The sequence below is a fragment of the Takifugu rubripes genome, chromosome 21 (assembly GCF_901000725.2).
Source record: "Takifugu rubripes chromosome 21, fTakRub1.2, whole genome shotgun sequence".
NCBI classification, from domain to species: domain Eukaryota; kingdom Metazoa; phylum Chordata; class Actinopteri; order Tetraodontiformes; family Tetraodontidae; genus Takifugu; species Takifugu rubripes.
Genome location: NC_042305.1, coordinates 16,709,855 through 16,734,157, shown reverse-complemented (window position 1 = coordinate 16,734,157; position 24,303 = coordinate 16,709,855). Strand labels below are relative to the sequence as shown.

Genomic DNA, 24,303 nt, shown 5'->3' with positions numbered 1-24,303 from the left:
CTCTCACAATAACACAAAGAAAAAGTGATTGAGCTGAAAGGTGCAGGTTCGCCACTGGTCAGCAGATGCATCAGATGGACAAAATAGGCTGCGAGTGTTGTATCATGGCAACAATGTGACATTTCTATGGAGACACTACCCCGTATTTATTTATGGTTTGGGTGTCATTGCAACAACTGGTGCTACGTTCAGGGTCTGTGTGCACTGACAAACAATGTGGTGCAAAGAGTTTAAACTCCTGGTGAAGCGTTCGTTGAGTAGCAGGAAGGTTTCTGGGGCCATTGTGGTGCCTAGAAGAGATCATCTGATGTGGCACGAGGAGGAGACGTGGTCTTAAACCCATCAGATTCAGCGGGTGTCTACTTTCTGCCTTTCCCTCTCACCTTGCTGCTCTCTGGTAAGGCTGAGACAGAGTTACATCAGTACAAAAGTCCAGATCTGCTTGATGTCCTCACGCATGTCAGAGGCCTACCCAGATGGGTTAAACAAAGCAGGATTAAACACATCCAACGTCTCATAAATGTGTCTTTGTCTCCTTTTCTGAGAATTCAAGGATCTGTTTGGTGTCAGTTGTGTTTCTGGTTTCATGCATGTGTGACAGAACTGGAGCAATTTAATGGAACAGACAAATAAAGCATATTAAACTCAAATGAGGTCAACAGAAACTGTTTTTCATCCCCTCGACATATAAAAATACCCCCCCCGAAAAAAAGCTTACTTTCTAAAAGTAAGCTACAATTAAATATTTAATAAGATCACACCCTTCTTGTTCTCATTATTTGTCTGATTAGTCAATATTTTGCCAAGTAGCATGAAAAATTAAAAAAAAAAAAATCGAATAAGATTTAAAAAATGCAAACAACAAACAAACAAAACAGGGTTTTTTCAAATTCTGCTGACAGATGCTGAGAAAAATCACACCCACATGATTTATTTTATGCCCGTGATAAATGATGTGTCTTAACGAGCTTCAGAGGCTTTATGATCGATATTACTCCAATTTTTAAACATTTGGCAGAAAAACATGGAGATTTTGTTTAATCTGACAAAAGAAAATCTCAGCTCTGTAACCACTCCACACGAGAGTGCAGTTTTACTCAAACTAACCCTAAAATTACTTTAAAAAAATAAAATAAAATCCTACAAGGTTGCCTCGAAGAAACGGCTGAATGGTTAAGTTAGCTGATTTTGGAACAACAGGCCACTTAAGAGAATCATTCTCCCTGTGTTGAGTCATGGCAGTGATTACAAAGTGCTGCCTTCAGAGTATTTCTGTCCATTAGGCCTGAGAAAATCTTTACTTTAAATGTAAGTGCTTCAATCAAAGGCAGCTCTAAAACTATCTGTTTTATAGAAGGCTGGCAGCTCCAGGTTTTCCTTCTGTAGCGGCCCAATAAACCTGCCCATGGCCGGGACTCATCCTGTCCAGATGCATCGCTGCACATGCCCAGTACCATGTACAGTGAATGAGGGGCAGCCAGAGAGGATTATGGGAAGGGAGATGAGAAGATGGGGGGTAGAAAGGGCAGTAGGGGGACGACATGAACAGCAGGAGTAGGTATGGAGGCTCACAGGAGTCGGCTCCTCCAGCTCCTCAGGGTGTTGTCATAGTTACCCAGACCCAGGACGTGATCCCGCAGATACGAATTCGAATAGATATTCACAGGCTTTTTCTCAAATGTTGAGAAATGAGCAAACTGTACAAATGGGAAGAAATTAGGTTGATGGGGAAAAATGACTGTCACTTTGTAAAAGCAAGATTTTGTTGTTTTTTTTAAGACGTTTGAAATTATTGCAGTTGTGATGAAGGTTTTTACTCCAGTCCCACATGACACCTCAGGCCTCAGAGCCAAATATTAAACACGCCTGCCTCTTAATTATGAGGAGGAAATGTACATTTCAAGGGCCTACTTTAATCTCCCACAGCTTGATTAGCAACATATATTTAAAACTCTTAAAGCATTTCAATTATAATCGGTTTCACAGCTAAACTGCAGTTTAAGTGCTCAATTTAAGATGTCCGAAAAGAGTAAAACGAAAGAGAGAAACATTTTTTTTAATAAAGATGGAAAAAGTATGGATTGAAAAGGAGGGGATATTTTCTTCTCATATTTCATTTAAACAGGTTACATGAGATTTTGTGTATTGGAGGAAAATGGATCTTGCAAAAATGATCTGCAATCTCATTACATATGTTAACTTTTAATTGCTCCCAGAGATTAGATTAGTTCCAGTCAACAGCAGGATGTGGGATCTGTGTGTCTGCTCGGCTGGTCTCTGCGGCGGATAAATATCAGTGTCTCGTTCTCAAATGCCAGAAACTCCTGTTGAGATTTTAGAATATAAGGTGGAATAATGCTGTTAGCAATTGGATACATTTCAAAGTTCAGCATTTTTGACCTTTTAATACAGAGTAGGACCGTTTTAATGACACTGAAGGTCGCCTCTGGAAGTAGCCAGTGTGGAGCTATTGTGGTAAAATAACACCCGCCTGGAATTATTGCTGTTAGCGCCTGAGTCTTTTTCTACATTTTCTACTGCGATAGCCATGCTGGAATATTCCTTCTTTCAGCCAGTGGGCATCGCTTATGTGTGCTCTCTGCGGCATGTTAAATTATTCTTAGAAATAAATATATGGCTTTTATTCACACTCTAGTCATGTTACAGTTCTAGCATGGAAACCTTCTTTTTAAATTGAGGTGTCACATTTCCTCATCTGGGAAGTAGCACAAAATAAACCCTGATGTTGAGTTGTCTCTGCTGGTAAGCATCAGTTGTATGCTGATCATTGTCCTTAATTACACCCCTTCATGTCTCATAGCAGCAATACTTTTTTTTAGTGTTGTCATCAGAACGGGCTTTATCCTTAGTGATGATTGTTTAGCTTTGGGCCTGTAGCTCTTATGCACTATTGTCCTAACAGCATTATAATGAGACATTACTCACATCCGCTGTTGGTTCACACCGAAGAGTTTAGTTCCACTGGCCAAAAGCAAACAGATGCATCCGCACTTCAAAGCAAACGTTTCCGGCAATTTTGCAATAAAAATATTTCATCCTAATTTGTCGGTTCAGTAGTTGCATCGATGGCCATTCACGCTGGAGAGGTGCTCTACTCAGAGTGCCTCTTCATTTACCTCATGCACACTCGAAAAATCCCATTCATGCAATTCTGACATTGATATTTGCGATTCTTGCATGTTTTTGCCATTCATACACAATATTAATATCAGAACAAAAGCTACTGGTTTCTTTTATTTTATTGGTTTGTTAATCGTTATTGGTAAAACAATCAACCCTTTTTCTTTCCTCGTTAGTGATTTGCCTCTTTAGTTGCACTCATTAGGAAATGTCATCAGGCATCAAAGAATCGTAATAGATTTACAGGACGAAACAAAAATTGATTATTACTTAAATGATTTGTAGATCTCTGAAAAGGTACATTTATAAGCTAGAAGACTACTTTGTTTAGTCAAATTTTAACTCATTTTTAAGTTAAAAGGATTTTTATTTTGCCTTATAATGTATAGAGTATCCTCTAGTTAAAGGTGTGACTTTGGTTTCTGTCCACTTTCCGCTTCAATAATATTAATGTGACTAATAAAATATATTTCAATTGCAAGTAGTCACTTGTAGCCTAAATAGAGATGGTAATTGTTATTAATATGTATCAAGGACATGTGCAGGTTCTGCTGTAGCCTGCAGCATATGTGTTGCTGTTGCTGGAGAGCCAGAGTGTGTGAAAGTGTAAGAATGTGAGAAAGCGAGCTGCAGAGGTGGGTGAGGAAAAGAGAGCGAGGCGGCGAGAGAGCGGCGTTGAGTACGAGAGGAGCCGCGTCCGTCGGCTGTGCAACAAGCTGCAGCAGGAGGAGCTGCTGAGAGGAGGACAGGGGAGGAGAAGTAAAACCCTGGAAGGGATCGGGAAAAGGTCTGGGATGGGAAGATGTCAAACAGAGCTGGGGAGAGAGAGCAAGTGAGGAGGAGGAGGAGGGGGTGTCTGTGTGGTGCGCACAAGTGAAAGAGTCCACGGGGAAGCGTCTGAGCGAGCGCTGAGATCAAGGCAAAGAGGAGTACAGGAAACACGGTCCAAAGTGACTCCTGCGATTGTGGCGCTGGTCATTGGGGGAAAATCACGGCTTTTTTCTTCCTTTGTGAAGGATCCAGTAACATTTTCTCCTTTTTTCGCGGAGCTGGGAGAGCTCATGAGATCTCCCGGCCAGTCACTTCAAAGCTCTCCATCTGTGTCGGCTGAAAAGTGATGTAAAGAGGTGCAAAGGTTCCCTGAGGGTGGTTCGTGCATCATAGACGCCGTCTGGCTGGATTGTGCTGTCAAACTTGGTTCTTGTTTTGCCCCCGTGGCTCAGCTCTTCCCGCCACCAGGTAGGTTTTCTGTGCTTCTCAGCTGAGGTGCATAAATGTCGATATTTTAAGTAAACTGCAACAGCTAAATGAAGACATTTGAGGATTCTTGCAGATCAGTTATAGTACATAGTAAATCAGGGGACTTTCACCATGCAAAGAGCTCTAATGGGCAAATTGGTCCCTTAGGATCTAAGGAGACCTCCTGGTGAACCTCTTATCTTTACGGCTTCTAAATGTGATGCACGAAGCACCATAGAAAAAACATTTCCTCTCTTCTTCAACACGACTGTGTCAGATAAAAGCCGCTAATAACGTATCAAAGTTCTGCTGAACGTGTCTCACTCTTCCCCTCAAGATCTGACCGTATTCCACCGGCGTATTGAGCACTTGTGTCTCTGCCAGCTCTGTTGAAGCTGTCGAGGATGTTTAAACCGAGAATGAATGTTTGTCCTGCAGCTTTTTTTGTTTCTTTTTAAATTTGGCTAAATTTGACATTTCTGAAGGTGTTGTGTTTTCTTGGGTCTTTGCTTGTGTCTGAAGGATCTCCAGGTTGCTAAAATGATTCAGCTTTAATCAGATGGTGTGAAGGTTGAATGCAAATCCCAGTTCACCATTCGTGGGTAAACAAACCGTGAATTATCATAAATGTGGATTTGTGTTTTGTCTGATTTTTCTTTTTAAAAAGGGAAATTTTCGGCTCACGGTGACCAAAGTTTCCTGTATTTCTCCTCAATAACAATCTTCTTAGTCTTTATGATGAATCAGTGGGTTGTTTTAAATCAGGGGTCACCAACTCAGTGCCCGTGGGCACCAAGTCGCCCGCAATGACCACATGAGTCGCCCGCAAGCCTGTTCTAAAAATAGCAAAACTCGCGAGTGAGGTAAGAAAATGTTTTCTACCGCTATTTTTTTTTTAAATCACACCACCTGCATTTACATAGATTTTAAAATGACAATGTCTTAAAAATAAAAAAAAATATAAATAAAGTGAAGGTGAACTCTGACCTAGTTCAAAGGTCAGTATTGAGCGCATGAAAGAACCTTTGCGCTTGTGGAGAATAAACTAGCGGGCAGTGAAGATGGTGAGTGGAGGGCAATTTTCTACCCCAAAAACATGGCAAAAAGAAGACAGTAAATTTATAATTTTCAAAGTGAGTGGGAGGAAGAGTAATTTTTTACTACTGTGAAAGGAAGGTGTGTATGTTGCATTTGTGGGGCGACTGTGATGACGGCGAAGAAGCACAATGTGGAGCGACGCTTCACTACGCGTCATGAGAGCTACAATGCTAATGCTAACTACCCACCGGGAAGCATTCTACAGTCAGAGAAGGCCCGTGAGCTAAAGTGTGTTTATAAAATGGAACAGATTTGGAGCAGAATTGCAGTAGATTAGCACATGGATGGCAGCCCTCCATCGATGTTCCCCCCGTTTTAGACTATCACTGACCCACCACCAAACTGGTCAGGCTGGGGGATGCAGCAGGTGGCAGAACATCCTCCACAGCATCTCCAGACCCACCTACTGCTGTCATTATCTGTGTCTGTGATCCTCCTCGTTTGTGAAGAAAACCAAAACTGCGAATCTGCCAAAACTGGTGTTTTCTGGCTAATTCCACCCCCCACGGAGTCGGTTTCTGACAGTTTGAGCAGAAACAAGCACATGAGTAGCCTGTTGGAGCTCAGTTTGTATGGTTCCTGATCGTCCTCCAGATAGTGGTCATGCAGCTGTGTTAACACCCCCCTCACTTCTCCTGGTCCTGTCTCCTGGTACCTCTTCTATGCACATGACATGCTGGGATGCATGGCATGTAGTCCTGCTCCTCCTGGATAGACATCCATATGTGGCATGACTACATGCACAACCTTTGGAGACTTCAGGTACCTCCTTAAGCTGCCACGAAACACAAAACTAGCCAAGAAACAGGAAGATCAGGAAAAAATGCTCCATAACAATATGCAACATTCCTTAATGATACTGTATGTTGCGAATGACCTCCCACCTGCTGTTTGGGACAGAAAATTGATTGATTATCAATCATTATTTCTTTCTAACTGGATAGTTTGATACAGTATATCATCATATTTTTTTTTTTTGCTACTGTTGCTACTGTTTGCTACTGTCTTTATAGAAATAAGTCAATGTCTAAAAGCACAAGTAGTCCTGACGTTTGTGACTGATGCAAAAAGCAAACACCATTTAAACACTGCAGCACGATCGGAATGCTTTGCACCAACAGATGGACATTTGATAAAGCATTTAAACACTTTAAAAGGCTGAGTGAGTCGTGTGCAGCGAAATAAAATGAATATGGAAAAGTCGGGGTTCATTATTTTGAACCCTTGCTGTTGTGAGACTGGTGGCTGCATATTCATAGCATGTAGACACAATCAACTTGACGTTTGGCATTTCTTTGTGTTTGCAACAAAGTGAAGGTCTTTGTTTGCTCTTCTGAGTGACAGATGAGGACAATTATTATCTCACACCAACAACAACCTATGCAGAGGTGCTGAAAGACTACTGGGTTTGTCAGGGTGTCAAAGTTCATATAAACATTTGTTTCCTTAAATCCAAACTTTGTGGGCGCTAAGACATAATTCTAAGCTCTATAGCGAGATTTAAAAAGGCACGACGAATGGAAAATATCAGGCTGAGACATAATAGAGAAACCTTTTCAGCAGTAAAAGTCATGTTTTCTTTTAAACGGAGCTGTGCCGTGTGTTTGGGTTGAAACCCGAGGAGCCAACAGCAGTGTCCTTGCAGGGATGGACTTTAGGCAGGTGTGTGCTGCAGCGTGTGTGTAGACTCGGACAGAAACCATGACAGGTGAAGGATGGGGCGCATGCCTGAAAGCAGGCAAATCCGGGACGTGGATGCAAAAAAAGGGTCGGTGAAACCAGCAGTACATCAACATTAATGAGGGCTGGAGGGATGGCTGTTTCCTGTTGGGACAGAGCCAAGGACGATGAAGATTACAGAAATGGGACCACCTTGACATTTGAAGGGTGGTTTGGAGCTACCTTAAATCATCACTAGTGACCAGGGCATAGATTACTCCACAACTGCCTGAAGAGGTTAATTATAATATACCCTTTCATTGAAATAGGGGTAACGGTTACCTCACCAGTTTGAGCCCCAGACCATGTAAACCGTCAGTATATACATATTTTCTCATCAGTGGTAAACACAGCCAGTCACTTCAGTTGTTGGCATCTCTGAAATTGTTTGCTGAAAGCTAAATTAATTAGCCCCAGGAGGCTGTACTTTATTGTTTGCTTTAGGTTAGTGTGGCAAGCGGCCAACTGTGGCTCAAGGAACAGACGCTCACTCACGGAAAGAGGCTGGAGTGGATGGAGAAGCAGTGGGCGCAGCTTATTGGATTTTCTCAGGAAAGTGATTACACCCTGCGCTGTGCGACAACCGTCCCTCCCTTTTTCTCTGCGCGTTAGCTGCTAACTGACAGGACGACGCCCTGTCACGCTCGTTCCTCCCGCGTGGATTTGGTAACTTTGCTGCAGAGTTGGTGCAACAGAGCCGTCAAGCAGGATCACTCACTGCCATGATCAGAGCGAATGGACGGTGGCCAAGTTCATCCATGGTTGGGTCAGAAATTAGCAGGAAGGCATCATGGATACATCTGTCACTGATATGATGGACTTAATCTATGTGAAAGCAGGTCTTTGGTCTTCTGTGTGCGACTGATGGGATTAGATGGAGTTAGAATGCCGATGATAAATCAATTAGATTGCGGAACAGATTCATGCTAATGATGGCAGGGCCAGCGTCCCACCCAGCCTCCACTCTGCTGTTGCAGTTTTTAATGTATTTAAGCCGCAGCCACACCAGACGACTGGCTCAGATGGGAAGAAGAGAAGAACTTGTAGACATTAATGAGGAAGCGAAGGAGAGAGTGGACGTAGGAGACACCGAGGTGAGGGTTGGAGGGATGGCACGTTAAGGAAAACAGTCTAACACTAAACCACACACAGAAATTAAAACAGAAACTCTCCCCTTCAAAGTCAACACAGACTAAACAGAATTGAAATGAATTAAAGATCTTGACAGCAGTTTTCTGTCAGTGGAGGACCAAAGTTCACTTCAGCACAAGGTTTTATTCTTGATGGGCAGCAAAGAAGGCTCAAAGTCTATTAAACTCAAACACCAGCATAGATTGGTTTTTAATATCTTTGCTGCTACATTAAAATCTGTCACTTTTATCTTTTTTTTTTTGCATTGATTTTTTTTTTTGATTGGCAAAATCACGAACAGAATTGACATCATCGCTCTCATAATCGCTCCATCTATGTCTGAAATTACCTCTATTGTCGCTCTCTCTCACAGCATCTTTTCTCATATATTCTCCTCCATTCTCTCAGCCAGCAGCTCACTGTTCCCCAGCGCTCCATCTTTTCTTCAGGATTCAAACACCCTCCTAATAGTGGTATTTGCTTTCTGTCAGGCACTTTTTATCATCAAGAGAATAGCTGCTACACACACACACACACACACACACACACACACACACACACACACACACGTTCGTGTGAGGTTGATGAACACTTTGCTCATCTCATGGAGACACATTCAGATCCTCCCAACAATGTCAATGGCAGTTTAACAATTAGTGTAATAGCCAATGGAGCAGAATTGAGTGTTTTTACAGCCATGCAGGGTTGACTCTCAATCTCTCGGACTAGTAAACGCAGCATTGGGTTCAGCCTAAAGTGACAAATCCAGTAAGTGTATTATGATTTAGCAGCTTTTTAATAAGCATCCCTCAGACTTCAGAGAGATGAACTGGATATTCTTCAGTCGTAGATGAATGTGTGTCTGATTTCTTCTTTTATTATCACCATGTGCCCGTGAGACTGTTTTCTTTTCCTGAAATATTTTTATAAAAAGTGAAAGTGTTACTTGGTCTTCTTTGGCAGCATATTGTGTTGGTCCTGGAAATGAGGCATGATGCTCGCGCTGAACCTTGTTAGCCAATAATGCTGTCTTGTGTTTGGGAGTCTGTGGCCTGATGTAAAGTGATGATTGCTTGGTTACGCAAGAGCAGGCAAAAATGCTGATCAATAATTTCATGGCCTCTGAAACGGAAACGGTCTGAGGAGCTTTTACAGGCCCTTTGGACCAGTCGTGAAGAAATCCATTTACCAAGAGGCTCTGATTAATGTGATGAGCTTTATCTGAATCCTGGCACAACAAAGTCTGCATCTGTCATTCGGAGCATGATTTTACCATTTGTTTGTACCTTTTTAATGAATGAAAATGACCACATAAACCTAAAACCATTGAGAAAAGTGGATGTTCAATATGTAAAAGGAATGGCAAGCTGATGTACATAAACGTACAGACTCTTCAGTTTGTGAGCCAACATGTAGAAATAGAGGGTTTTATTATGCGGACTGAGGTTTATAGGCTGTTCCAAGCCTGCTCGCGGTCTAAAAAATGTGACTGCTTCATTATACCACAAAAAAAAACAGCAATGTGTTGAACTGTAAAATGCAAAAAAACACATTTTATTTATTCATTTATTTTTGCAGTGTTACAGTCTCTGAGTGATTCTGGAAACAACAGTGACATTTTTGTCCTGCTGGGGGAGAAACATTGTATGATTTCAGCAGAAGCGACTCCTTTTATTTGATGAATGCAGCACCAGCATGAGAACCTTTCTGCAAGTCCTCAGTTAATTCCTCCCATGAAGTCCCATCTTGAATCATGAACTCACACACAAATTACCCAACTGTAGCAATCTCTGATAAAAGAAGAGTTTAATATTTACATAAAATTCTGTCTCATGTCCCAGAGTGAGTGTGTCATGTAGGGTGCTAATGGGATGTAAAACCAGGTCTTAATTATGCACATAAATCTATGATGATTCATAAATAATTGGGGAAGCAAAATCATTAAAGAAAACTTCAATTATTCTGATGTAGTTTCCAGATTCAGTTCAGTTCTTGTTCCTTTCTCTCACAAAACACATGTTTCACACACTGACGCAGACAATTATCACACAAAAATGTCCCCTTTTAGCAACAGCATGTAGTATTCTCCATGGTTATTCCCAATTTGAAAGGAAAGGGAAAGCAAAACAAAAAAAGAGATGAATAATGAGAAGAGTGCAACCTAAGAGTGGAGATACAAGTTAACTAGGCTAGCTTGTGTGATGTTATGCAAATTGCAGGTCTTGATAATAACATCTTTAACATAAATGGGTCCACAAAATCAGCATCATATTATAGTGGTTCTGTCATGGTTAAGAGGGCGTTGCACCTGGTCAAGCTTCCTCATTAATTAGGAGGGCAGGAGGGGGATGATGGGACTTCCTAACCTGCCATCAGCCAGCTGCTCTCCAGCAGCCCCCAAAGAAAACAGAGGCTGAACTGGAGCAGCCATGGTGACGCTTTGAATGAACACAAGTATGAAAGAATAAGACAAATCGACCTGCACGCAGCGTTAATGAGGACTAATAAAGTTCAATTACGTCTCGTCTTCATCTTAAAACCTTCAGCAAAGGTGGGAACAATAGGAAGTGAATAATATAGATAATATAATTTGTTATACCCTTAGTAAAAGTCATGATTTGTGAGCAGAATAAACACTGGTGCTGATGTTTTTCCTTTGGAAACACACGTGAACGTGAGCATTAATACGAGTCTTTATTTGTTGTCTGGTACCTGCGCACGTTGTAAATCTGCAGCAGTAGATCAAGAAATAAGTAATTTCATGATTTGTATGACTGGCAAATTAGTTTCACCATTCATTGGTGTTTTAATCTATTACATGTGGAATGGATCTGTTTGGAAAGAGACTCCGGTGTATTTGAAGTTCTTTGAACTGATTCAGATTTTAGCATAATAATCAACTTTCCTTTGGTTGTTCAGCGAGAGCTGTAAATTGAATCTATAAGATTCCTCTACTCTGGCATGGTCAATGTGGTGTAGAAAGGAGAGGAAATGTGTTGGTAACTTCAACATTTCATTATTTTTTTATGAATTATTTAGTGTAATACAGGATATTCAAGTCCCTTTTTATAATTTCCTAATTGAAATTCTAAAAGTATGAACATTTCTGATGATGGTTGTCTTCAAGTCTCTTCAAGCTTTATTTCATATATGACTTACACACTTTTTTGTCTTTGTATTCCCCTTTCAGTCATGGACCACAGGCTTTAAGCGGTCGGTTATAATAATGTTTTCACGGGCTTCAGTGATGAACGGTGAAGGTTTGAGCGTTTTTTTGATAACCCCCCACCACAAATGTAGATGAAGAGACATCCTTTGATAATATGTTCTCAAGAAATCGCTTCAATGGACAACACGGAACAGGCGTCACCCCGAAAACAGCCACCAAGTCCAAAGTTCACTCTCCCAAAAAAAGGGCTCCAAACCCTAAAGTAGCACTAGTGATTCGGGGTAAAATACATCGACTCTTGCAAGGTTCCACGGACCACCATGTCCCAGAATCCCACCTCTATTATGCAGGTCCTGAGGAGACAGAGGGAGAAATGCATGAGGGAAAAAGGGGGCACAGAAGTGTCCACCAGGATCACAGCCCGAGGGCTGAAGCCTTCTCTGTGTCCAACGGTAAAGGACACAGAGCACCACCGGGGCCTCCCTGTGTAGGAGAGGTGGAGCTGAATAGAGAGGGATGTATAAGAATACCCTGCACTTTGCAAAGCAAAAGCCATGGCGCGCCAGCAAGTCTTAAACGAATCTCATTCAAGGGAGAGATTCAGACGTCCCCTGAACAGAGGCGAGTGCCCCTGCACTACAGAACTGTAGGTCCAGACATGAATGGTTCTCAGCCCACAGGCCCATCTAAAAGAGGTTTTCCTACGCCTTGCATTCGCCCAAAGAGACCATATTCCACTGGTGACTGTGTGGACTACAATTTCAATAAAACTGCCCCCGGTATGCTGCTGGAGGACGATGAAGATAAGGAGGAGGAGTCGAGTGCTGTTATTGAGCACATACTTAAGGAACTGAGAGGCATCAACAAGATCCAGGAGGAAATATCTGACCTCAGGGATTACCTCTCCTCAGTTAGAGGCTCAGTTGAGGAAGTGTCATCCTGTGTGGATGCTGTGTTGTTAGAGATTGAGGGCATTCGTTCTAACAACAGGGCTGTTTCAGGGGTACATCCAGGAACCTGGTCGGGTGTAGGCTGCAAAGATCGACAATCACCCCGCAAAAGGCCCATCAGTGCATATGGCAGTCTTGAAAGTGCAATACCAAAGTCCCATTCAAATTTTTTATCTCATGACTACAATAAAAGTCACGGCTTTCATGCAGAATCAGTGTTACCAAGGGTAAAAGAGCCGACTGCACCTCCCACTGCTGAACCACTGGATCATGAGGAGCTGGATGATCAAGAAGAGATCTCGGAGCACAGCTCAGATATCCCAGTAGGTGCTTCAGCAAGAAAACCTACCTTTGGGTACCAAGATGGCCAAGAATGCCTGAGCACAAGTTCTTTGTCCTCTGGCCACAGTTCCAAATCTGAGGTAGACTTGGAAGGTCCATGCTGCTCAGAAAAATGCAAGCAGGAAATGCCTGAAGATGGAGGCAAACACTGGACTAACAGAGAACTACTTCATGTTAGCACCGGGGAATCAGTGTGGCATAGAGAACCCACTTACTTCAGAGCCAGGTCCCTAGAGGAGCATGGGGGTAAAAGCACTCTTTGCTGTAAAGAAACTGGATCTTGGGACTATTACAGAGATTCTGCTGGCTATCCTATATCGAGGCAGGGCTCTACAGGGAGTTCAGAACGTCTGTCTGTTCGTTCAGGAATACGCTACAACTCACCTGCCAGCACTTCCAGCAGGGAGGACTGGCAAACACGGCGGAGAAGGCCCCAAAGCCAACCTGGCGTCCTTGTTCCAAGAGATACCAGCTTCGAAGCCTCCTCTGTGGAATGTAATGCAGATTTGTCCTACCGTGAAAGTCCTGATTACCATTCAAGTAGAGAAACGGAGGTCTTTAACTATGCTCAGTCAGATGCGCTGAGCTACTCCCACTCCCAGTTTGATAGTTACCGGGAAAGTTATCCACCTTATGAAGACTCGACACACTTGACTTGGGCTGAAGCATCGCTGTGTACCGCCGGAGTGGATGTGGGTGGACCATGTGTCCAAGAAGGTAGCCAAAGTCTGGAAGATAGAGCCTTTTACCCTGATGGTGCCGACATCCAAGCAGGTGGCTTCAACGTCAAGCGCATCAGCCGGGCTGTATTTGACTTCAGCTCTGCTTTGCGTGGAGCATTGCGCAAACTTGATGTACCTGCGGCCCAGAATCCTGAAGAAGGGGCAGACTTTGAACTGTCGATGCCTTATAACCTTCAAGAGAAGGAGGATGTACAATTTCAACAACCTTCTGACAACCTTTTGAAAAGCAATGTAAAGGATTATGATCATTATGTTGGGGAACTGAGAAAAAACAACACTCTAAATGAATTAGATAGATTCTCTGAAGAACCAATCCTTGAAGAAGCCAACAAAAGCCTTACTTCCTCTGAGTTTACAGGGGCCGACCAATTTTCCGACCAGATTCCAGATGTTCTGTCATCTGTCCCAGAACCGATTTCCAGTAGCACTGCCGTACTGCCTCCACCTGATGATCTTACAGGACATCCAACCGAAGGCCCTGCAGAAATGACCGGGAATAAAACTGTAGCATCACAGCCTCCAGAATGCACTGGTGCACCCAGCAAGCTGGAGGAGGAACCTGTGCAGAGTGAGGTTCTACAACAGCCTGTAGTTGAAACCGTGGCCCCGCTCGAGGAAGAGGAAGGAGATGCTGGAGAGCATCCTGCAGATCTGAGCCAAATGGATGAACGAAAGCTGCGGTGTCTGAGAACCTTCCAACAGATTTTGCGGGAGAAAAGGGAGTCAAGACGCCTCCTGGCTAGTGTGACAATGTCGAGCTTCTCTCAGGAGGCCTTTGAACCAGGTAGATATCGATAAAGTCATGATTTTAACCCTCGCTACAGTGGAGTGTTGGGGATTATTAGATATGGTAAACATTGAGAAGGCCAGTTTTATTTTACCATGTTTCTTCTGATCCTTTTTGAGAATAATCACCCGCTGCTCGTGAATCTGTTCCTCCCCTTTAAGGCTCCAGCAGCCATTTGCCAGTTAATTAAAAGCATAAATTATGTCATCGGAAAACATGTGTACAATTAAAAATGAATAACATTGAATCATTCGCCATATAAATTATGAATTGTCATCAGTTTTCTAATTTTTAGAATAACTTGTATCCGGGTGGTGGCGAGGCTTTTTATTTGCTGTCACGACTGTGACGACTGTGATTTTCTTCTCTTTTGATCTTGTTTTACAGATGGAAGTCAAGATGGAGAGCAGGTTACATCCTTCCTCTTCTCAGTGTCGCATGACAAATTCCTCTTTTCAATTATGTCTTCTCCATATTCTGTCAGTTGATTTTGAAATGGCTGCAAGATTTACAGGCCTGAAAGTGTTTTACACCTAAAATAAGCCGGTTCATTCATAAATGTAAGAATGCAATACAGCAGGTCAGAACAGAGGGTCACCAAATTGATTTAAAATACTATTGATGTTCTTTCATTAGACCAGCATGTTTTGCTTTACTAGCTGTCACATACACACACAGAAAACACACTCAGGAAGCAAAAGTCAATATCTGTGTGTTTATTGATAGCTTGTGAGGTCTGAAAGGCATTTACAAGGTGGAATCTTACATTTATGTTGCCTGTGTCACGAACGGGGGTGGGGGGATAATTGAATGGAATGTGCTTTGGCACGCTGTTTTGAAATTCAACCAATCTAGTAGACTCCAATCTAGCTAACCATCTCTCTCCTCTCTCTGCCTCTTTTTTAAATGTTTATCTTGTGAATATATACGTGTGCACACTCCAATGTCAGGAAGTCCCGTCTCCCTGTGACTAAACCAGTGACCTCTGACTTTCTATTGTAGAACCGAGATCTTGATGGCGACCCCAAAAAACAGCCCTGGGCCAAGCCAGGGTCAGTAAAGGTTTAATTCAATGTCTGTCTGGGCTGCATGATACAGAAAACATACGCAATACGCTTTCTATGCATGTGTCATACAGACTGTGTGTGTGTGTGTGTGTGTGTGTGGGGGGGGGGGGTGTTATAATCCAACCTGTGGTTACAAAACAACAATAATTGTAATATTTACTATCTTCAACTACTATCTTCACCTAGTGGAAGCACACCGTTTGGCATTGACAGTATGCCAGATATGCGGAAGAGGAGGCCCATTCCCCTGGTTAGCGAGCTGGTAGGTTGACGTCCCTCAACATTTGCGAATGATTTTAACCTTTAAACTCACGATTTTCTCCCCTCACAAATAGAAAATGCAGTTTCTCAGCCAAATGAAGTCAGTTGTCAGGCTGATAGTAGCATTAAAGAATAAATGCTTCCATTTGGGGTGACACTTAAAGGTGCCACAGAGTACCAAATGGAAATATTACAAAATTATTTGTCTCTAACATTCTTTTCTTCTTTCTCTGTCTGTTCATATTTGCTCCTCACTGGCCTTCAGGCTATGGTGAGTAAAATTAAAGCATCATCTACAGTTGCTGCTGTTTCTTCTTTCACTTATTGATGATTTTGTTTCCGATTCATTTTGTGATTTTACCACTCAGATTAGTTAGAAGATCACCATTCTGCTGTGGTTGGTTTGCAGCAGTTTGCCTCCCAAATCAGGCGAAAAAACCCATCTGAGTGATGATTTCACTGTTTTCTACGTCTCATCAAAATGATAACTTTCATTTTGACACCACTATATTCAATTTATGCAAAATCCGGGCAGAAGTCCGTAATATCACGGAAGTATCAGCGCAGGGATCGTCATAAAAGAGAAAACTGCAATTAAAATAAGTTACAGACATTCTTGCCGAGTCACTTATGCCACCCTAAATGAAAATTTCCCAGAACACGAGCCCTGGATGAGCTACATGATCTCACGCACCACCACCAAGTTCTTGAATTTCGTGACCGTGTTTCAAATGAGCACAGCTCTTCTGAAAATTAAGATCTTTTTTTTGCTCAAATAAACCGTCTCGTCATGTCACTTGTGATCCTGTTGCTGTCACTGGGGCAAATTAAAACGTCTGGAGCATGAAAGTCTCATCATAAAAAAAAAAGAATAGAGCGGATGATTCCTGGTGAGCCGGAGAGATGAAGATCCCGAAGATTGCTGTCGTCGTCCTGCCTCTTCAGCATCATCAAGGATGATTATGGATTCAAGTAGCCTGATCTGGTCACGTTGTTCTAAATCTACAGTCATAAAATAAAAAACCCAAAATCCAGATTCTTGTATTGGACAGTGTGGACTGATTGTGTGACGGCCCCTCACATGCAGGTGGGGGCCATTTACGAAGCTCTGGAAGGTTTATACTGCGTTTACTTTAATAGCACCAAAGCATCAGCGCAGCTGTGAGCGTGTTTGATACCTGACATCTTGTATTTTGGTGCATTTATGTGTTCTCCTCATCACTCCGGTGCCTGATGTTCATGCTGACATTTAAGTAATGGTGGGGGAACAGGAAAGGTTTGTGTTGCGTTATCAACCTTTACAGTGCCTGGAATGCTATATGTGGAGCTGGAAGTTTTACTTTTTTTTCTTTTGATTTTCTCTTCACCTGATTTTATCTGTTTTGTTCTTGTTTCGTCATTTTTTATGAAGGATGCTTCTCTTTGTTTTCAGTCGATGATACAGTCCAGGAAAGCTGGCCTTGCCCACACGTTGGCCACCCGGTCCTCCCTGAATGACGAAGAGCTTGTAAGTGTCCACAAACACGCCAACCTTACCCATCCTAAATACCCCCCCCCCCCCCATTATTGCACCATCATGTAATACAGTGAAATGTTTTGATTTTTAATTGTACTCTTAGACAATGGACACATGTTTGCAATCAACAGATGTTCTGGAAAGTGTCCTTGAAACATGCATGCATATTAAAATCAAAAGCAAAGATAATAGTAATAGCAGAGATAATAATAAATAACATAAATCATTCAGGATCCCACCCTTCAAAAAAGTGTTCATCTCATCCCACATTCCTCCTACACTGCAAAGCAGCAGAGATGAGCTCATCACCGAAGCCAAGAATTATTTAAACATTAATTAGCAGCATCATACACAACCTTCATACACAACCTCTCACAATATTAGTAAAATAAATAGATTAATGTTTAATTTCAACTATTTTTTCTTTAATTCCAATGAAACGCTGCAGTCCCAAATCTGTGAAATCACCTGGTAGAAAAATTGGTGCAGAGACAAATACACTTGAATTTCTCCTTTTTCTTTTCTTTTTTTTTAGCTTCTTTGTTTGTTCCGTCGGCTCACTGCTTTGCTTCAATATAGAAAGATCATTTCCTGCTAAAATGCTCCGGGAAAACCAAACATCTCTTCTCTTCTTTACCATAATTTCATTGCACCCTGTTTTTTTGTTTTTTTTTAACCCAACAGAAAAACCACGTGTACAAGAAAACCCTGCAGGCTCTCATCTACCCCATCTCCTGCACCACGCCGCACAATTTTGAGGTCTGGACCGCCACCACGCCGACTTACTGCTACGAGTGCGAGGGTCTGCTGTGGGGCATCGCTCGGCAGGGTATGCGCTGCGCGGAGTGCGGGGTCAAAGTGCACGAGAAGTGCCAAGAGCTTCTGAACGCCGACTGCCTGCAGAGTGAGTGAAGCTCTTCAGTACTTAAATGTAGGTTCTAATTACCAGCCACAGGCTAAAGATGGCCAGGGGGCAATTTCTCACCCTCACCCCCAAATGGGAAACATTACAGGTGACTTTCAAACGTTTGGTTTATGGATTTTAACTCTCAGTTCCATTCCAAGATGTTTTGGCTGCAGCTTTGCCCCGCCACTGGAAAGGTTAAAACAGACAAGAGTAGGCTGTGTATTTGTTTAGCTGAATAAGCGCTCGGGTGACTATGACAAAGGTTTGTCAGAAAAACATCGATTCAATCATACACCGTTAAAGAAAAAATCATTTCTCTGATTTGCCCGATTCATTTTTTTTGCCGCTTTTCGTCCTCAGGAGCTGCTGAGAAGAGTTCCAAGACGGGGGCTGAGGACCGGACACAGCACATCATCATGGCCATGAAGGACAGGATGAAGATCCGCGAGAGGAACAAGCCGGAGATCTTCGAGGAGATCCGGAGGATCTTCAACATCACCAAGATGATCCACGTCCAACACATGAAGAGCATCAAACAAAATGTCCTCGACGGCTCGTCCAAGTGGTCGGCTAAGATTGCCATCAATGGTGCGCTAAGTGGAATTCTTACTTTAGTTTTCAAACTCTATTAAAGGTGGTTTAGGTGGTCTGAGAGGTGAACATTTAAGATTAACAGCAAGCGAAATGATGAATTTATCCCCTTTCCTTCCTCTTCGACGCTATCGTGACCGCCACCGGTGCCAAAGCAACCAGACTAATTGCTACATATAGTGTCAGCTGTGTTGCCATGGTGATCATCACACCTTGTCTTCCCCATCACAAGTGATGAGCTCTATTTCGAGGTGGAGACGCCGACAATTAGCCGCTGCAATTCTGAAATTCAGGTTGAGTTTCGGGTTGAGATCGTCATTACTGACAAATGCGGTCGTTCGCTGATGGATTTAGCTCCATAAAAATGGAAACATTTCAGATGTTGAATTGATGGAAACCTCGTTGTTGCTTTCATGATGTGTCTTTGTTGTAAACTAGCATATTTTTGTTCTTCCCAGGTGTAAATGTGATAGGAAAAGGCTGAGATTGATGCTATTTACATTTGTAAGGCAGTAATAAATCAATAAGTAATCTTAAAGTGTGTAGGCAGTATTTTGAAGACATGTTTTATATTAAATTTGGTCATATTTTTCAACATATCCAGCTCATTCTGACAGATTTTAACAGTCAAGTCTTTGAGCTTAGTTGTTTCACGGACTGACAGGAGGAGCTCCACAGGGAACTCTTTGAAGAATCTGTTGGATTCATTAGAGGTTTTCTGACATTTAATATTCATAATTCCCTTTAGCGGAGATTAAATGGCCCATTTCCAAAGACTGGGTGAGCTGCAACATGGACTGATGTTGACTTTAAAGCTAAAAGGATTTCTGTTGTTCCCACATGACAACAAAGGTGTTTTTCTTTGTGCATCAGTGTGAAAATGGATAAAATGAGCAGGATTTTATTCTCTTGATCCATTTTTTTTCTGGGAAATCTCTCCCAAGACCTTCTGTCCTTCAGCTCTACTCATCTTCACCATCACTTTTGCCATCTAAAAACCAAGCTCAGACCTCTAAATGTCTACCTGTTAGCAGACTGTTCATGCAGCCTGTATTCTCATCACTCCCAGCCACTAAATCACACACTTCAGACCATTGAATTTAAACCCCTGGTTCGGCTCCAACTTTGAATGAGCCCCGTCTGCCTGCCAAGCCTGTTGAAACCCATCCGCCAGTTTTGTGTAAATGTGATTAGAGACAACGAACGAGCCATCACGCTGGACTGACCGTTTATCATATCAGTCCCTCGCCCCTTCCCCGCAGCTTAGCCTCATTTTGTCTTTTGGCCAGATTCTAAAAGGCTGCAAGTTTTACCTGTCTTCACCATCACCTTATTTTTTAAAATAGATCTTTTCGTGTTGCGTTGAACATGAGGTGAAATGTTTATTCCGCTGCCAGTGAGTCACTGGTTTTGCGTTACTGGGTACCGCGTGGGTGATACCTTGTGTTTTGATGTGCTGAATGAGTTAAAAAGATTAGACTAAGTAGGTGTTTGTTATTGTTACGCAAGACGCTCAGTCATTCCATTTTGTGTGTTCTTCCAGTTGTGAGCGCTCAGGGTCTCCAGGCCAAGGACAGAACTGGTTCCAGCGACCCTTACGTCACCATCCAGGTGGGAAAGACAAAGAAGAGGACCAAGACCATCTACGGCAACCTGAACCCAGTCTGGGAGGAGAAGTTCAGCTTGTAAGTTGAGTTTGTGGAGGCGGGAAGGAGTTAATCACAGGGCGGTTTTGAGACGGTGTGCCCCCTGTCGCCACAGCGAGTGCCACAACTCGTCAGATCGCATCAAGCTGCGGGTCTGGGATGAAGACGACGACATCAAGTCACGGGTGAAGCAGCGCTTGAAGAGGGAGTCCGACGACTTTTTGGGTCAGAGCATCATCGAGGTCCGAACCCTGAGTGGAGAGATGGACGTCTGGTACAACCTGGGTAGGAAAACGTCAAATATGCAAGATGAAATTTGGAGGGAGAGGGCTGGTAATAAAGTATAGTTACAATTTGGCTAACTTCTTCTCTATATTTATTTCTTGTGTTACAGAAAAGAGAACAGACAAGTCAGCGGTGTCGGGCGCCATTCGCCTTCAGATTAGTGTCGAGATTGAAGGAGAGGAGAAGGGGGCGCCGTACCACGTGCAGTACACGTGTCTCCATGAGGTGGCCCATGCACACCGCACCACCGGGGAACTGGTTTTTTTACATTTTCTGGTGCTGATGTTTGCTCATTCCACATTTTCCCCCCACAGAACATCTTTCACTTCTCGACCGATGTCGAGGGAGGCGGCGTGGTCAAAATCCCGGGCGCCCAGGGAGACGACGCGTGGAAGGTTTACTTCGATGAGGTGCATCAGGAAATCGTGGACGAGTTTGCCATGCGCTACGGCATCGAGCCCATATACCAGGCCATGACGTAAGCTGTGCCGTCTGAATACCTTTTCCCCTCGCTGTGTGTGTCTGTGTGTGTGTGTGTGTGTACATGACACACACACATGTGTTAGTGGATATGATGAGCAGAGGGTGGAGATTTCATGATCTATAAACAGCATGCAAATTAGTTTATATCACGTAATGAGAAAAGATGACCTGTCACCTCTGAGATTTCCAGGCAGTCCGATTGGATCATTGAGCACAAACCCGGTTTTGATTATCTTAATAATGTCGTAATTCGTCCTTAAAGGTGCAGAGGAGCTCTGCGAGTAGATGTGCAAACACACAAGACACTGTAAACAGATATGACCCAGTGGGATTAACATAATGAGCCAGTCCACACAGTTAAATGCACTGGGCTGACACACAGAAGCTGATAGATATAACATTTTGTCCTGTTTTTACTCTGGAATCCACACTTGGTGCTGCTGGTACTGGTTCTTTGCCTGCAGGAGTGAAAGCTGATCAAAACGATGATTCAGTGTGTTCACATCACTGAAATGTTAATTGTAATGGGTTATACTGGGGTGTATCAGAGTTGCAGTAGAAGCCAATTAAAGTCCATTTTGGAGTGAACCCAGGGCACATAAAAAGTAATCACAAGAAAGGAGGGAGAGATCTTCTGTTGTAGTTAAACCTTTGAAATGTGTCTGTTTCAATGTTTTATTGAGGAGGATGGGTAGAATTTGGGAGCAGAGGAGGAAAAAGGTACATGAGGCTCAGGTATCTAGAGCACTGGGGGGGGTGTAGATTAGAGAAGAAGGAGCAGGTGATGGCAGGATGGAGAAAAGTGTGAGTAAGAAATCAGAGCGAGGCGAAAGAATAGGCTCAATGGATGGATCAGCAGTGTGATATGGACCGGAGAAGGTGGTGGCGTGGAAATGGAGGTGGATGGAGTGAGGAGTACAGCAGGGTGAGAGTACCAGCTGGACAGTAGAGAGACACATTGTCTTACATTTACAAAAGTAAATGAATGAATGAGCAGCTTCCTGGTAGATGTGGCAAACACAGTCTTAATGTTGCCTCTTGAAAAAGGATGATTCATTTAATCTCCACTTAACAGTAATTGCTCTTTGTTGAAGTACTTCCCAACTCTTGCTCCTCTCCGATTGCACATCCTCCTCTTCCTCCTCTTCCTCCTCCTCCTCCTCCTCCTGTGTGATTTATCCCCTCCTGATGTCTCTGTCTGCCCCCTTCGTCTCTGACTTCCCTCCTTCCCAACCAACGGGACCTCCATTTTTCCCTCCAACTATTCGTCTTTCCTTTCCTTTGCAGCCATTTCTCTTGCCTGTCCTCTAAGTACATGCTGTCAGGGTTGCCCGCGGTGATGAGCACACTGCTGGCAAACATCAATGCCTTCTACGCCCACCCCACCGCCTCCACCAACGTCTCTGCTCCAGCCAGATTTGCAGCCTCTAACTTTGGGGTAAGTGACCACCAGATTTAAACACGCCAGTTTGTGTGTGTTGTGGTGGAAACAACTTAACTGTTCACGACCCATATAACTTAAAAAATAACCCCTTTTTTTTTAAATGTACAGAAACATCAGGCCGATTCTGTATCCGCTGAATGAAACCACTGGTTCCCAAGCTCTTTATTCTGCATTGTGTTAGGCCTGAAAGCAGATTCTGTCCTTGTTTAATCAAAGATGGACCTTGTATGTCCCACAGTACACATGGCTAAAGGGACTGACCCTCTAGTTCTTGCAACTATAGGATTTTTCTGGAAAATGACTAGCACAATCCTTCCTATAGGTTGGCTTTTAGAATGGGTGAGGTGTTACACAGACATGTGTTCCTCCTGATTCTGCTGATGGCTTGTTCAGGCCTGCCTGTTATCTTCGAGGACAGTCTGCAGGATACTTGGACAAGGAAAGGACTCTTTCCATTAAGAGCCTCAAATATAAATCTAAAAGCTACAGTTTCACAGAAAGTGACTCATGTTATTATTGTTATTTCATAAAAATGTGAACAGTGAGGAGGCTGTTGCTGCTACTGCTAATAATTTTAAGCCTTAAAAAGTGTCCTCCCGTTATTTGATTATGAAATGTCTCTCAACTGTGCAGTGGCCTAATATTAAAATCATGGGCCCCACAGGAGCCACCAATGATAGCGCAATGACAGTTAGAGGCTGGGCTAAGAGACTCCTGGGATCTCTGCCAGCGGGGCTGACTCACGTTTGCTACCTGTCGGGCTTAGAATGAACTGATATACGAGCATCAGCGGCGTGCACGGTCCCGTTTTAATGGGTCAGGGGATGCAGGCCGCTTTCCTCTCACCATGAGCTACAGCTGCGTGGCTCCACTTCTGAGATTAGCAGCTTTGTAAAAGGCCCTGAATGAGAGGAGCATAAGTTGATTCCACTCATTAAATTTAACTGAATTGCGGGATGTTCTTCCTGTTTGAGCACCATGTCGGCACCGCTTCGCTTGTCAATAATTTAAACCGACTGGTTGAGTCAAGCAAGACTTGATGCATGGCACAGCACACTATTAGCTAATGGCTTCACAAATAACTCAAGTAAACCTTGGGGGAATTGTACAGTGACCTTTAAATGACAGAATGCTTCACATTGCCACACCTGTGTCACAAATTCATATCATTCATACTAAAATAAAAGGGGTCAAATTAACACAAGGCACATGATTTTTGACATTTTGCATTTATTTTTTTATTTTTTTAAAGTAACGAAAGAATTTTCTCATTTGCGTGAAAAACTGAACTCAACGCTTTGACCTCTCCCATCCCCCCTCTCTCTCTCTACCTGCTGCTCATTCAGTGGTCATGACTGGAAGGTCATGAGCTGACTCATTTGCCCGTTCGGTCGTGGTTTGACACCAAATAGCTGCTTTACCTCAGCAGAAAATGCTTCTCATCAGAGGGCCTCTTTTAGCTCGTTCCTGCTGTGTATGCTGCTGCGTTGCCCTGGACGTGACTACACCTGAGTGGGAGAGGAGGCGTAGTACTGTGGGTGTTGGTAATGACTAAACATCTCAGGGAAATTTTGCTTTTGTTTTGGAGTTGTAAAGTGTTTAAATGTACACTGGTGCAGCCTGCCAGCAGCCAATGCTGCTGTGCTCTTGTGTGGACCAGAGGAAAAGGCTCATGATTAAAACTTCCAGCTGCAAAAGTTCCACAGTTACTGTGTGTAGTAGTCAGAGGGGAGCAGGTCAGCTCCATACATCACATGCAGCGGCAAAGGTAGGTTTTTATGTGC

General features: G+C 43.1%; 1 protein-coding gene across 5 annotated transcripts in view; it reads left to right on the top strand.

Annotated features, from left to right (window-relative positions):
• The window catches only part of LOC101061525 (protein unc-13 homolog B-like), a 76,412-nt gene that overhangs the window by 34,602 nt on the left and 17,507 nt on the right, over window positions 1-24,303 (top strand). For 2 of the 5 annotated variants that reach the window (XR_003886549.1, XR_003886550.1), the window contains exons 1-14: window positions 3,868-4,380; window positions 11,519-14,316; window positions 14,707-14,729; window positions 15,322-15,371; window positions 15,573-15,648; window positions 15,913-15,918; window positions 17,080-17,154; window positions 17,848-18,067; window positions 18,431-18,658; window positions 20,205-20,346; window positions 20,423-20,592; window positions 20,702-20,817; window positions 20,907-21,070; window positions 22,363-22,513. Coding sequence is in view for 3 of the 5 variants with exons in the window: in XM_029829227.1 (XP_029685087.1) it covers window positions 11,652-14,316; window positions 14,707-14,729; window positions 15,322-15,371; window positions 15,573-15,648; window positions 15,913-15,918; window positions 17,080-17,154; window positions 17,848-18,067; window positions 18,431-18,658; window positions 20,205-20,346; window positions 20,423-20,592; window positions 20,702-20,817; window positions 20,907-21,070; window positions 22,363-22,513 (4,086 nt within the window). In the remaining 2 variants the exon portion in view is untranslated. Of the gene's footprint in view, window positions 1-3,867; window positions 4,381-11,518; window positions 14,317-14,706; window positions 14,730-15,321; window positions 15,372-15,572; window positions 15,649-15,912; window positions 15,919-17,079; window positions 17,155-17,847; window positions 18,068-18,430; window positions 18,659-20,204; window positions 20,347-20,422; window positions 20,593-20,701; window positions 20,818-20,906; window positions 21,071-22,362; window positions 22,514-24,303 lie in introns of those variants that run through there. The other 3 variants (XM_029829227.1, XM_029829226.1, XM_029829228.1) reach the window with 3 other exon arrangements.